Consider the following 14,041-nt stretch of genomic DNA (forward strand, 5'->3'; position numbering starts at 1 on the left):
CATCACAGCATGCTTCCCTCAAGAACACTACGCCTGGCGGTGCTGCTAGTACCAGAGAGCTGCCGGGTCTCAGAGATGGGAGTTCGTCTCGATGGGGAAAAGATTCTCAGGACATGCCTCAGAATGCAAGATTGAAATAAAAATCCAGGATTCTGCAAGGTAGTTTAAAAAAAATTATCAGGACATGGGTGTCACTGGCAAGACTGCCATTTATTACCAATCCTTAGTTCCCTGTTAAGATGGCAGTGGGCATTCTTCATATTGTTTGGAGCAGTTTGGTAAAACTGAATGGCTTATTACAGAACTTGTGAGGGCAGTTAAGGGTCAGCACATTGTGGGACTGGAGTCACATATTAGCAGATCTGATAAGGGTAACAGGTTTTCTTTCCTAAAGGATGTCAGCGAACCAGCTGTTTTTTTATACAACAGTCTGACTTACCAGATTTTTTTACATCCAGGTTTTTTTAACCCCAAATTCTAAATTTTCAAACAGCATTGTGGGGTTTGAACTCACCTTACTCCAATAATGTAACCACCACACTCCTGTACCTTCATATCAGCAAGCATTAATCCAAACAAAATCAGAAAAATCTGTATTATTGCTTTCTACTAAGTCTTCGCAAAACAACAAGCAGTCCATTTTATTCACCCATCCAAAGATCCTATTGGCACCCTCAGTATAGCATCAATAGTTTCTTAAATGAACTACTGCTCTATCTGGAAGTTTTGCCCACCTATATTAAACTTGCCAAACAGTAAAGTATGCCGCTTCATTTCAGTCAAGTTTATCTATCTTTTGTCTTTCGGGTGAGATGTTAAACCTGCCATCCCAGATGGATGTAAAAGATCCCGTATGGCACTATTTTGAAGAAGAGTGGGAGAGTTTCCATAGTGTCCTGGCCAATATTTATCCGTCAATCAATGTCACAAAAAACAGATTATCTGGACATTATAACTGCTGTTTGTAGGAGTTTGCTCTGTGCAAATTGGCTGCTGCATTTCCTATTTTACAACTGACTACACTTCAAAAATATTTCATTGGCTGTGAAGCACCTTTTAGTTGTTCAGTGTTCATGAAAAGAGCTATATAAATGGAAGTTTTTCTTTTCTCATCTGTCCAAAAAATAATCAGTTATCTTTATCGTACATCTACCAGATTTCTTACAACAGGCAGGGTCTTAAGGGAAAACCGCGGTTATCATTTAGCATTGAGACATCATGCACATTACTTGTGCACACCATACTTGGGTCTTCACTGACTAGCAGCTGCATAAGTATCACAGGGATAATACAGATCATCATTAAATAGCTAAACAGGAAAACCTTCCCCAGCCTATCCACCATGACTTAGCACCTTTAGGAAAGCAGGAGAGAAAAGCTAAGGTAAAAATTTGGAAAAAGTAAACAACTGAATTATGTTGAGTCTGAGCAAATTTACTCTGAAAAAGTTATTACCATGTGGGTCAGCATCCATTAGGGCAAAAATTGGGATGTGCAGCATGTCCCACAGTTTCCGGACCATCAATCTGGTGTTTAGATCTGGTACTCCTTTACCCTGAAAGTCAGTTAAGATAATAGGATGTGAAAAATAAATAAATAAGTAAATATATCTCACTGAATAATGTGGCTAACATCTTTTAAGCAACTTACTTGTCATTATCCTTTCTGGTCAATTGACTGTGATATACCACATTATCCTTTTATCTCACTGAAACAATGGATACCAATGATGGGGAATGAAAGCCTGTCCTACTTATGGTCTCTAGTGTTAGCGTCAAGAACCCATATCTCACATGTTCCACAGCTCAATAGTAAGATTTCCCCTGCACTTCAGAAAAAACACCACTATGAATTTGGCAAACCTGTATTCCAACTGTCCTATTTTCCCTCTCAGAGTTAGACTGAGGAACTACTAATAGCAGTTTTGTGCTATAAATTCATGTCTAGAAGGATTTAGGTTCAGGCCATCGACGCTCATTTCGTATTGGAATCCTTTATTGCCACAAATGGAAAGTAACTTTCATGCCATGAGTCAGGATCAGACTTCAGCCATACTCGAAAGGGGGAAAAGAAAATATGTCACTGTGCCATCCAGAATTTTTCCTCTGTCTTTCCAATGCTGTCTCCAATTACAAGAACAGACGAGGCTCACAACGCCACCTATTTCTAATCAGCAGATGGGGACACAGGAAGCCCTTAACAAGATAATCGCATACGTGATCCTGGATCAAGCAGGTTTGACAGGTTAGTTATATGTTTGCACTCTGTATTTTCTGATACTTTTAAGTTTAAAATAAAGACTAGGTAAATTATATAAACAAACAATCAACTGGGAAGAAATTTTAGAGCTTTAAACCATCTTAAAATTCTGTGGACTGCATCTCAGTTTTAAGCCCAGAAGTGATAATGAAACTCTGATCATTGCTTTAGTACAGGTGCTGAGAGGACTAACACAAGGCAACAACCTACTTGATCATCTGCTCATCCATCTAAACTGTTGTAGATGTATCTTTCCATAACAGTAATGGTAGGAGTGACCACCATACAATCCTTGCTGGGACCACCTAAGTTGTTACAACACAGAACTATATGCATACAAAAACAGAATAACTATAGACAGAGTTAAGCAATCCCATAACCAACAGGTCAAGTCAAAGTTCTACAGCCCTGATACATCCAGTCATTTACGGTGGTGCACAATTAAGCAACTCAAGGGAGAAGGAGGCTCCTTAAGCTTAATGGTGAAAACCAGCTTGTGGTTCAAGAGACAGAATTGAAGTTGAAGGGTTTTTAACCAGCTAGAAATGATGAATGAATGATTCTTTGTTTCTTCCTGAGGAACCCACTTTCCCAAATACCAGTCTTTAACAAATTGGATTCAAGAAATGACTGAGCACTGGGTATAGCAAAAGCTACAAGCTCCATTCTGGCTGTAGTTCTGAAGACCTAGATTCAAGAATTGGCTGAACCATCTAGCCAATCTGCTCCAGTATACTACAACATTGGAATCTACCTGACATAATTAAAAATCACCCAACTATATCCTATCCAGAAAAAGCTAATCTCAACAAAACACCACCATATTAGCTAACTTTCAATCAACATCACTCACCAAATACCCATTCACTGATGCTTAATTTGAATTCCACCAGAATCACTTGATCCAAATATTTACACATAAACTGAACTGCAGAGGTAAGAGTGACTGCTCTTAACTTCAAGGCAGAGCTTGACTTAGTGTGGCACAGGGTGCTAGTAAAACTGAAGTCAATAATGAGATGGAACTAACAAATACATTTCAATTGACAATTGTGAGGAGTTATATTTTGGTAGGAAGTATAAGGAAGCCACGTAATGCTTGGATTTTAACAGTATAAGTGAGGTGGAGGAATAAAGTGATCTAGGAGTACAAGAGCACAATCTCTAGAATATGACACAAAGGCTGATAAGACCATTTGAAAAAGCAAACCAAGCACTGAATTTTATTTTTAGAGGGATGGAATTGCAGAGGTTTGACTGGATTTAATGGCGTCTCACCTGACAGCTGGAGAGCCAGCAGGAGTCCATGTTGCCTCTTTTAGGGAAGGCTTGCTGAATTAAGTGCCACTGAGGCACTTCTCTTCTTCAGAAAGCAGTGGAGACTGGGTCATTGAATTTATTCAAGGCTGAGTTAGACAGATTTCTGAAAACAAGGGAATCAAGGGTTATGGAGGCAGACAGCAAAGTGGAGTTGAGACCACAACCAGATCAGCCATGATCTCATTGAATGGCAGAACAGGTCAAAGGTCTGAATGGCCTACTCCTGCTCCTAAACCTTATGTTCCTAGAAGCAGTAGATCTGATGGCTGGTTGGAGGGTTTCAACCTGCTGGACTACATGTCCTTAAGCTTCATTGTAGTCTGCACTGTATTGACCCTCCATCTCAAGTCAGTCAAGACCAATGGAGTTGTCTTATTCTGCCTGTTTTCTGACAACTCCACTGTAAGGTGCAGGGATGTTCAACAGCCTGCCCCTAGATGTGCCTGATCTGCATATTTCTGGGGCATTGTCTCAACACGTTCACTGATCGAGCTCAGAACAAAACTTTGGGACGTACAAAGTCTGAATCCCTACCTCAATTTGGGGTTTTGTTACAGACAGGAGAGAGAGAAACTTACTTCCTTATCCTCTTCCAGTCTGTCCGTAAGCAGAGGTGTTTTTTGAATTATTATTAAAGTTGGCTCTGGTGTATTTCTTCAAATCCTCAGTTTTTGTGATCCAATTTAATATCAACTTGCAGAAAACCCAGGTTATGATTAACTCAGAAGATTAGTTTATTCACATTGAAACCCGAGAGGCGGGAGGAATGCTCGCAACCTCTCACTCCCACACATACACATATACAGTAAGGGGGGGATAGAAAAGAGGAAGATTCACAACGATGGGCAACAACAGTATAGGAACCACAGAAATGAATGGTAGTTCACATAATTTCAAGAGTCGGAGAAGTCAAAGTCCAGGGTGTGTTTCCTATGTGGCAGAATTCAGTCTAGATGAATTCCTGGTTAGAGACAGCAACACGAAAAATCCTTGAAGCGAAGGATGTTGCACACGATGGGATTTCTGTGCTTAGACTGCTTGGCAGGTGTTGATGAGACACTTTTAAAATCAAACAGATTTTGCAGAGTTGAGAAATGGTAGCCAGCTGTCTAGTTAGCTGGGCTGCTGGAGCTCTTTCCAGTTGGTGTTATAACAGCAGCCTGAGGGTTCCTCAGTTCTCAAAGTATATAGAGATTTCAAACTGGTCACTGGAGTCATATGACTTTCTTTCTACGTAATGATTTCAAAAGGAATGCTTATCTAGTGTCTGGAACTGGCATTGATTTCAGGACTGATAATGCCTCCGTCATTAGTTTTTGATAGCATTACTATCTATTTTAAGATTCTTGCGCGGGAAGCCATTGTCTGGGTAGATTCTCCAACTCCAGTTGAGGTGTAAACTTATCAAGATGCAAAAGATGTCCATTGTCCCCTCAATGGTTCCCTTTTAAATGGATTTGGAAAGACCCAGGTGTGAGATGTGTCTGTTAACAACTCTGCAGGCATAACGAGTTTTGATCCACAAATCCCCTAGTTTCGTGAGTACATTATCCTTACAATTGGGGTGTAAGATTCCACAATGTCCTCACACACATCCTGGGATACCACCCACCCCCTTTCCCAGTAATGCCCTGGCCCTGCAGCCTCTTCCCTTGCCTGAGGCTACTTCTCCCCTTCCCCAAACCAGCCATAGCTCTCCAGCTGTTGAAAAGACAGCCCCACCTTACGGTGGGTCTCGTAGGTAGAGACTTACCGTGAGCCCTCCTAAAAGTGATGTGGTGCTGCCTCCTTAGCCTGGCGCTGATGACCACAAGTGCTGCCTGAAGCAAGGTAGGCAAACAAGCCTCAAAGTCCCAAGTGAAGTGCAGCTCGCTAGGTGCATATCGCTTATGTTCAGTTGTGAAACACATCAGCATCGTGCCTGGATTATCCAATATGGGGGGATTATTCCGGCAAGTTGGGCTTATAATGATATGCATATGTATTAAAATGAAGTTTCCAATGTGTGGCAGCAAGAAACACGGCCCGCCATTGACAGGCCGAGCAGACAACTGCAAACTGGTTTCATGACGGCGTGAAACCGATTTTTGGGCTTCCTGCCATATTGTCCGCTCACGTCCGCCATGATGCTCGATGCCAGCAGGCACAGAAAATTCTGCCCAATGTTAAGAAGCTGCCTCAGTTACAATTTTAACCAAAATGAAAAGCATCTACAGTGGTAACGTTAAAACATTTAAGCGATGACCACTTTTTAAGAGGTTTTCATGCAGGATACTTTCTGTGATGTAAGTCAACTTGAATATGTGTTTGTGTGACAGTCACTTAGGAAAACAACATTACATGACAATGTAATGATCTTGAGAGAGGTTTCCGACTTTATAGTCTCCCACACCTTCGTCATCACTCAGTCCTTCAACAATCTCATGATCTTAAATAGGAGGAATAAGATTGTTTTGTCATCATTTGTGTACTGTTGTTTTCACGGACTGTACCCCATCCCTCCCTGCAAGCATGGTCGATATTGCAAGTACATTGAAAGCTTCCGCCATGCCTATTAGTAATGTTGCTTTATTTCAGCAGATCCCTTCAGGCTTTTCTTTTCCCTAATATCCTTCTACAACCTGGGAGTTCTGCCAATGGTAGTAAACATTTTTGCTATTTTCTCACATATCTACTGTACCAAATACTTACGTCGGGGCTGGAGTTGTCTTTCTACCTGGTAGATTGCATTCCCTCCTGTCACTTGCTTTCTTCATTCAGGAAGGTTTCATTTGAGGAAAACTGATGAGTCTTTTGTGGATCTTCCCAGTTATCTCAGGGGTTTAAGTAGCTCATTATTTTAGTTAACATCTATTCATTTGCTATAATTGATCCTGCTGTTTTCTGGAATGGTCTGGTGTGCACATTTTAACACAGTTCCATGAAATAGTTAAATAAGGACTAACGGGCATAATTACTGAAACTCAAAAACATTAATTAACAATGTGTTAACATTTTAAGAGTGCTGAAACAATAATTACCAAGCTTACTGCAAAAATCAGCAACAAAAAACCAGAAATATTCTGGCACTTACAGTTATAATTATGCACGGGAACAATTTGGTACAAAAGTCATCATCCAATAGCCTCTGGAAGGTGGCATCTTTTTCCACTACAAGCACAAATTTAGCAGCAGAATTTAAATCTTAAAAGTTAAGGTGAATTAACATACAAACCTAGAAATTACTGTTGGATGGTATTAACAAATGAATTCTTCTGTTTCTGTCCTCTATGGTAGCATTAATTTGATTAAAATTGACATGTTAAAATCTGCATTATAGTTGTGTACAGAGCAAAGCAATCAAGTACAAGATTTTCTAGATTATAGATACTGCACTAATGAGTTCTGTCCCCTTGATTTTTGTTAGGCCATACAATTATGCTCTGAGATTTTTAAATTTATTTTTTCTTGGATTTCCACCCTTTCTTTATTTCATTCCTCATATCTTTTACATTTTTTTTGTTTTACCTCTTTTCTTCCTTTTAATACATTGGTTAATGCCTCTATCAAAACAATGGATGAAATATTTTCATTTGAAATGTCCATATATGGAAATAGAAAAAAATGTTGAATTAAATTTAGAAAAGGAAGTACGTCGATATCATAACACATAATAAATCACCTAAGATCATATTACACTGATAAATCAATAATCAGGTTATGGTACTACCAACTCAGTAAACTCTGGAATACAGAAAGTCCTCACTTATGTGGTTGCATTCCTGAAAATCACATGTTTAAATGAAATGACTTTAAATGAATCGTAGGTTCCCATAGGAATTAATGTTAAAGCCAGAGTTAGGTTCCGACTCGCCCAAAAAGTTTTAATGTACGAGTCGAAATATTGTACCATACATCTGCACCACTGTGCATTTCTAACTGAAATAACTTGCAAAATAGAATACAAAACAAAATATAAAAGAGATACAATCCAGCATACAATAAAAAAATACATTCACCATAAAGGTACCCGTACTTATAGGAAAAAATTCTTCCCCCATTGTTGGGGGAGTGAAGTTCAGGAGCGGGCGTGTCTCCGATCAGCTCCCCCAATCGGGGGCGCGCCACCATTTTACGTAGGCACACCAATTAAGGCCCACCCAGCATGACGTCCACTCGAAAGCGCAATGCGCTCCATGTACGGGCAGTGGGGGCGGGGAGGATTCCCTCAGCCAGGAGTGCGCTCTTTCATGCATGCGCACGAAAGAGTGCACAGATCTCCCTGAGGCTAAGTGCTGCCTAAGGGAGATCGGCTCGGAATTAAAATTTTTAATACAAATGATAAAAAAATTTCCCTAACATGCCCCCTCATGTGACACTGTCACATGAGTTGGGACATGTTCATAACTTTTATTGAAAGATTTGACAAACATTTAAAGGGCCTCTTGAAACCTCACCCCGCCCGTGGATGAGGTTTCATGCTTTTTCCGAGGCCCGCCTGGGCTCCAGGCCTGCCCACCAACCTTAAGGTTGAACGGGCAGGTTCATTAATGATTTTAATTAGTCTTTCAATGTCTCAATAGGCCATTAGCAGGTCGGCGGGCATGCAGCTGACTCAGCTGCGTCCCTGCCTACCTGAAAATGGAAATGAAGCGGGGTGACTTCGGGAGTTCCACCTGACGTGATCCCGTGTCACTTTACGTGTCGGCGAGGGGACCCCGCCCCCGCTCAATGACCGGAAGTTCCTGTCCATAGTCTTTCAGATTGACCAGGCTCCATCTAGTGCCAGAGGTTGGTCAGTGCAGTTAGCAGCTGAAGTCTCAGAACAACCCGCACTGACCAACTTCTGCCACTAGCAGAGCCCAGGACTTCAGAGGGAGTTCAGCACTGAGCGAAGCCAAGCGTGCAGGCATCAGCCAGGAGAAGAATAGCAGACTCCAGGTCTTAAGGCAAGAACAAAAGGCAGGCGGCAAGGCCACAGAGTAAGGATGGGAAGTAAGGGTGGGAGGTGAGGCCTGGGACATAGGGTGGGAGGCCAGGCCGGGGAGCAAGGGCAGGGGGGGTATGGCAGGGGTTCAAGGGTAGGAGGTGAGGTGGGGAGCAAGGGCGGGAGGCGAGGCCTGGAGCAAGGGCTGAAGGGGAGGCCTGGAGCAAGGGCTGGGGGTGAGGCCAGAGAGTGAGGACAGGAGGCAAAGCCTGGTAGTGAGGGTGGAAGGCGAGGCCTGGTAGTGAGAGTAGGAGGCAAGGGCAAGAGGTGAGGCTGGGAAGCAAGATCAATAGGTGAGGCCCAGGTGAAGGGTGGGAGGCGAGGTCAATTGAGGAGGCTGGGGAGCAAGGCCAGCAGCGGGGGAAGAGGGTGAGGGTGGAAACACTGGGGAAAGTTTTTCTGAGTAGGCAGGTGAGAAGAGGGAACCTGTGACAAACGTTGTTAAAGTGAAACTGGCAACACTAATCAGATATTCAGACACTATTTTGTTAACAACGTAAAAGCAAAACAACATTAAGTGAGCCAATGTTAAGTGAGAATCTACTATTCTCTAAGGCAGTAAAAGTGTTGCCAATGTTCAGTAAAATTGTCACAGACACTTTTAAGGTGTTTCCCCAAATTGCCCATGATATTCTATTTGTATGCAAGGGTGTACATTTTACCCTTGAAGTGAATTTAAAAGTAACCCAGTAGCAAAGCCTTTTTACTTAAAAAAAAGGTTAGTTTATTTCACACTATTGTCCTGGAAGTTATCTAAGAAGGTAGTCACCAACACATATACACATGAAGATTAGTTGCAGAGGAAGATAATAACAATACTTATAAAAATTGAATCAGTTCAGTCTGTATTGTACGGTTCAGGCCTGGTATTTTGAAGTTGAGATGTTGCATTGTCTGAAGTGAAGGTTCTAAGGTTGCAGGATTGTCTGTGCAGCTGCAATGCCTTCGAATGGCCAGAGGTTGCTTTTACAGGTAAGCTCAGTATATGGAATCAGGTTTACAGGGAAGAGAGAAGGTTGCTTGCTTCACTGGTTCTGCAGGTTCGGCACTTTCAAAACTGCCCAATTACTTACAGCGGAACCACTGGCTGTTTCTGCATGCCTTTTTCCTTCTCTCCCTGTTGATAAGCAATATCTGGTCAAGACGTCTCTCGTGTGTTGTTTCTTAGATGTTTCTGTGTTGTAGGCAGCTTCCTGCTCTACAGCATGAAGCAACGATGGCTGCTGTCAAGCTAAGTCACCGTTCCTTATAAAACAAATGGTGATTCCATGACATGTTTTGAATTCTTTTTAGCACCTGCCATGCTCAATATGGCCAAGGCTTTTCACACCTTAAAGTCTTTATCAGTTATTGTCTTTGTTCTTGGAGGAAAACTATCAAGGCAATGGAACTTAGTAAAAAAACAAAAATACCTGGAAAAACTCAGCAGGTCTGGCAGCATCTAGGGAGAGCAGCACGGTTAACGTTTTGAGTCCGAATGACCCTTCAACAGAACTAAGTAAAAATAGAAGAGAGGTGAAATATAAGCTAGTTGAGGTGGGGGGGGGGGGGCAGTAGAGCTGGATAGAGGGCCAGTGATAGGTGGAGATAACCAAAAGATGTCACAGACAAAAGGACAAAGAGGTGTTGAAGGTGGTGATATTATCTGAGGAATGTGCTAATTAAGGACAAGCAAGGTACAGATAGCCCTCGTGGGGGTGGGGTGGGGTGAAGGAATCAAAAAAAAGGTAGAGATAAAACAATGGATGGAAATACATTTAAAAATAATGCAAGTAGGTGGGAAAAGAAAAATCTATATAAATTATTGGAAAAAAATAGGGGGGAATCGTAAAAGGGGTGGGGATGGAGGAGAGAGTTCACGATCTAAAACTGTTGAACTCAATATTCAGTCCGGAAGGCTGTAACGTGTCTAGTCGGAAGATGAGGTGCTATTCCTCCAGTTTGCGTTGAGCTTCACTGGAACAAGGCAGCAAGCCAAGGACGGACTTGTGAGCATGAGAGCAGAGTGGAGTGTTGAAATGGCAAGCAACAGGGAGGTCTGGGTCATGCTTGTGGACAGACCGAAGGTGTTCTGCAAAGCGGTCACTCAGTCTGCGTTTGGTCTCTCCAATGTAGAGGAAACTGCATTGGGAGCAACAAATGCAGTAGATTAAATTGAGGGAAGTGCAAGTGAAATGCACTTCACTTGAAAGGAGTGTTTGGGCCCTTGGAGGGTGAGGAGAGGGGAAGTAAAGGGGCAGATGTTGCACCTTCTGTGGTTGCATAGGAAGGTGCCGTGGGAGGGTGTTGAGGTGTAGAGGGTGATGGAGGAGTGGATCAGGGTGTCCCGGAAGGAACGATCCCTGCGGAATGCCGCTGGGGGGGGTGGCGGTGAAGGGAAGATGTGTTTGGTGGTGGCATCATGCTGGAGTAGGCAGAAATGGCGGAGGATGATCCTTTGAATGCAAAGGCTGGTGGGGTGATAAGTGAGCACATGGTCCATCTCTGACACTTCCCTTCCCTTCCTTGACCTCTCTGTCCCCATTTCTGGTGATAGACTGTCCACCAATATCCATTACAAGCCTACCGACTCCCACAGCTACCTCGACTACAGCTCCTCACACCTCGCTTCCTGTAAGGACTCCATCCCATTCTCTCAATTCCTTCGCCTCCGTCGCATCAGTTCTGATGATGCCACCTTCAAAAACAGTTCCTCTGACATGTCTTCCTTCTTCCTTAACCGAGTTTTTCCACCCACTGCGGTTGTCAGAGCCCTCAACCATGTCCAGCCCATCTCCCGTGATCAGCCCTCACACCTTCTTCTCCCTCCCAGAAACATGATAGGGTCACCCTTGTCCTCACTTATCACCCCACCAGACTCCGCATTCAAAGAATCATCCTCCGTCATTTCTGCCTACTCCAGCATGATGCCACCACCAAACACATCTTCCCTTCACCCCCCGGCGGCATTCTGCAGGGATCGTTACATCCGGGACACCCTGGTCCATTCCTCCATCACCCCCTACACCTCAACCCCCTCCCAAGGCACCTTCCCATGCAACCACATAAGGTGCAACATCTGCCCCTTTACTTCCCCTCTCCTCACCGTCCAAGGGCCCAAACACTCCTTTCAAGTGAAGCAGCATTTCACTTGCACTTCCTTCAATTTAGTCTACTGCATTCGTTGCTTCCAAAGCGGTTTCCTCTACATTGGAGAGACCAAACGCAGACTGGGTGACCGCTTTGCAGAACACCTTCGGTCTGTCCGCAAGCATGACCCAGACCTCCCTGTCGCTTGCCATTTCAACACTCCACTCTGCTCTCATGTCCACAAGTCCATCCTTGGCTTGCTGCATTGTTCCAGTGAAGCTCAACGCAAACTGGAGGAACAGCACCTCATCTTCTGACTAGGCACGTTATAGCCTTCTGAACTGAATATTGAATTCAACAATCTTAGATCATGAACTCTCTCCTCCATCCCCACCCCCTTTCCGATCCCATTTTTTTTCCAATAATTTATATAGATTTTTCTTTTCCCATCTACTTCCGTTATTTTTAAACGTATTTCCATCCATTGTTTTATCTCTACCTTTTAGTCTTTTTCGATACCTTCACCCCATCCCACCCCCACTAGGGCTATCTGTACCTTGCTTGTCCTGCTTTCTACCCTTAATTAGCACATTCCTTAGATAATATCACCACCTTCAACACCTCTTTGTCCTTTTGTCTGTGACATCTTTTGGTTATCTCCACCTATCACTGGCCCTCTATCCAGCTCTACTTGTCCCACCCCCCTTAAACTAGCTTATATTTCACCTCTCTTCTATTTTTACTTAGTTTTGTTGAAGGGTCATTCGGACTCGAAACGTTAACCGTTCTGCTCTCCATAGATGCTGCCAGACCTGCTGAGTTTTTCCAGATTTTTTTTTTGGATTTCCAGCATCTGCAGTTTTTTGCTTTCATGGATCTTAGTTATACTTGTGAAGCACTTATTGAATTTCAGAAGTCTTTTCATGTTTGGGAACGTATCTTGTATTCTTTAGGGAAGGAAATCTGCCGTCCTCACCTGGTCTGGCCTACGTGACTCCAGATCCGCAGTAATGTGGTCGACTTTTAAATGCCCTCGGGTTCAAGAAGGCAGCTTTACCTTCTACCCACTACCTTATCAAGGGACAATTAGGGATGGGCAATAAATGCTGACCTAGCCAGCGATACCCACATCCCATAAATGAATAAAGAAAAGATGGTTGAAATCCACAAGAGAAGTCATGTGACCTCTTCCACATGGTCACTGACTTACAATCCATTTTTAAAAATGTAATCTTTATAACAGATTTTCTAAAGCTCGGCAATACCATAACTGTACATCGTAACAAATTTAATATCAATGGGTTATTCTGATTAGTAAAGCAAAAATATACTTTTCCTGAACATTTAGAAGGATACTTTTTATCCCATCCACATTCGACGGCACGAGAACTGCCTGTGGAATTAAAGGAAAAGGAACAGTTATTTAGTTGACTTTAAAGCACATCCTATGCTCCTGAATCACTCCCTATATTCCTGCATCTTCCATATGCTGCTGCATCATTCCCTATGGGCAGAATTCTCCGGTCAACACCGTGCGTCATTTAGGTTTTCAGTTCGGCAGGCGTGCAGATGAGTCAGCTGTGCGCCTGCCAAACTGTCAAAGGCCTATTAAGGCCATTTAAATAGTAATTAATTCAATTTGCTGAGCTGCCTGTCCAACCTTAAGGTTAGCGGGCAGGCAAAGAGCCCAGACAGCCTTTACGTTTTTCACGAAAGCTCACCCACGGGAGGGATGAGGTTTCGCAAAGTGTATTAAAAGTCAATAAAAATTTTTAAAATAGTTCTTTCACATGTCCCAGCTCATGTGTCACATGAGGGGCATGTTTTAAAAGTTTTTATTTCCCTTTATTTAAATTTGCACATGTCAAACCAGCGTGAAAGAGTGCAGGGAACGACTCAGGGAATCCACCCCCCACCTGCCCGCACAGGGAGCTCAGTACTGCCGGGTGAGTGTCACGCTGGGCGGGCCTTAATTGGCCCACCTACATAATACAGCGGCACATCCCCAATCGGGTTCTTGCCTCCCCCACCTCCGGACCGGGGGGGGGGGGGGGGGGGGGGGTTCAGCCCTCTGTTTCTGCATCATTCCCTATACAAAGACAAATATCAGTATATTCTGACTTTGTGCTTATTGGTCAAACGGTTTTCTTAGTTCTCCTGCTGTGAGCCCTTATCCCTAATTTCACCAGGGAAGTGTTAATTTATCACCCAGTGCTGCACACATTTGTATGTGTCTTTGCACAGTACTTTGGTAGTAAGATCATGGACTTTACTCAGTCACCATCTGCTTCAGTGCATTTCATAAGAAATGGTACATAATCTGCCCTGGATTTGCAGTCCTATGCTCTTGCAATGTAACTCAACATCACTGACAAAGTTCATTCTAAATGTAACTGGAAAATCCACAAATGTGAAATTTCACATTGG

At 43.1% G+C, this 14,041-nt stretch overlaps 1 protein-coding gene across 1 annotated transcript in view; it reads right to left on the reverse strand.

Annotated features, from left to right (window-relative positions):
• The window catches only part of spo11 (SPO11 initiator of meiotic double stranded breaks), a 97,617-nt gene that overhangs the window by 54,152 nt on the left and 29,424 nt on the right, over nucleotides 1-14,041 (reverse strand). The window contains exons 7-9 of the mRNA XM_041205477.1: nucleotides 12,971-13,007; nucleotides 6,653-6,762; nucleotides 1,456-1,555 (exon numbers count right to left, since the gene is read on the reverse strand). Coding sequence (XP_041061411.1) covers nucleotides 1,456-1,555; nucleotides 6,653-6,762; nucleotides 12,971-13,007 — 247 coding nt within the window. The remainder of the gene's footprint in view (nucleotides 1-1,455; nucleotides 1,556-6,652; nucleotides 6,763-12,970; nucleotides 13,008-14,041) is intronic.

This window comes from Carcharodon carcharias, chromosome 14 (genome assembly GCF_017639515.1).
Source record: "Carcharodon carcharias isolate sCarCar2 chromosome 14, sCarCar2.pri, whole genome shotgun sequence".
NCBI classification, from domain to species: domain Eukaryota; kingdom Metazoa; phylum Chordata; class Chondrichthyes; order Lamniformes; family Lamnidae; genus Carcharodon; species Carcharodon carcharias.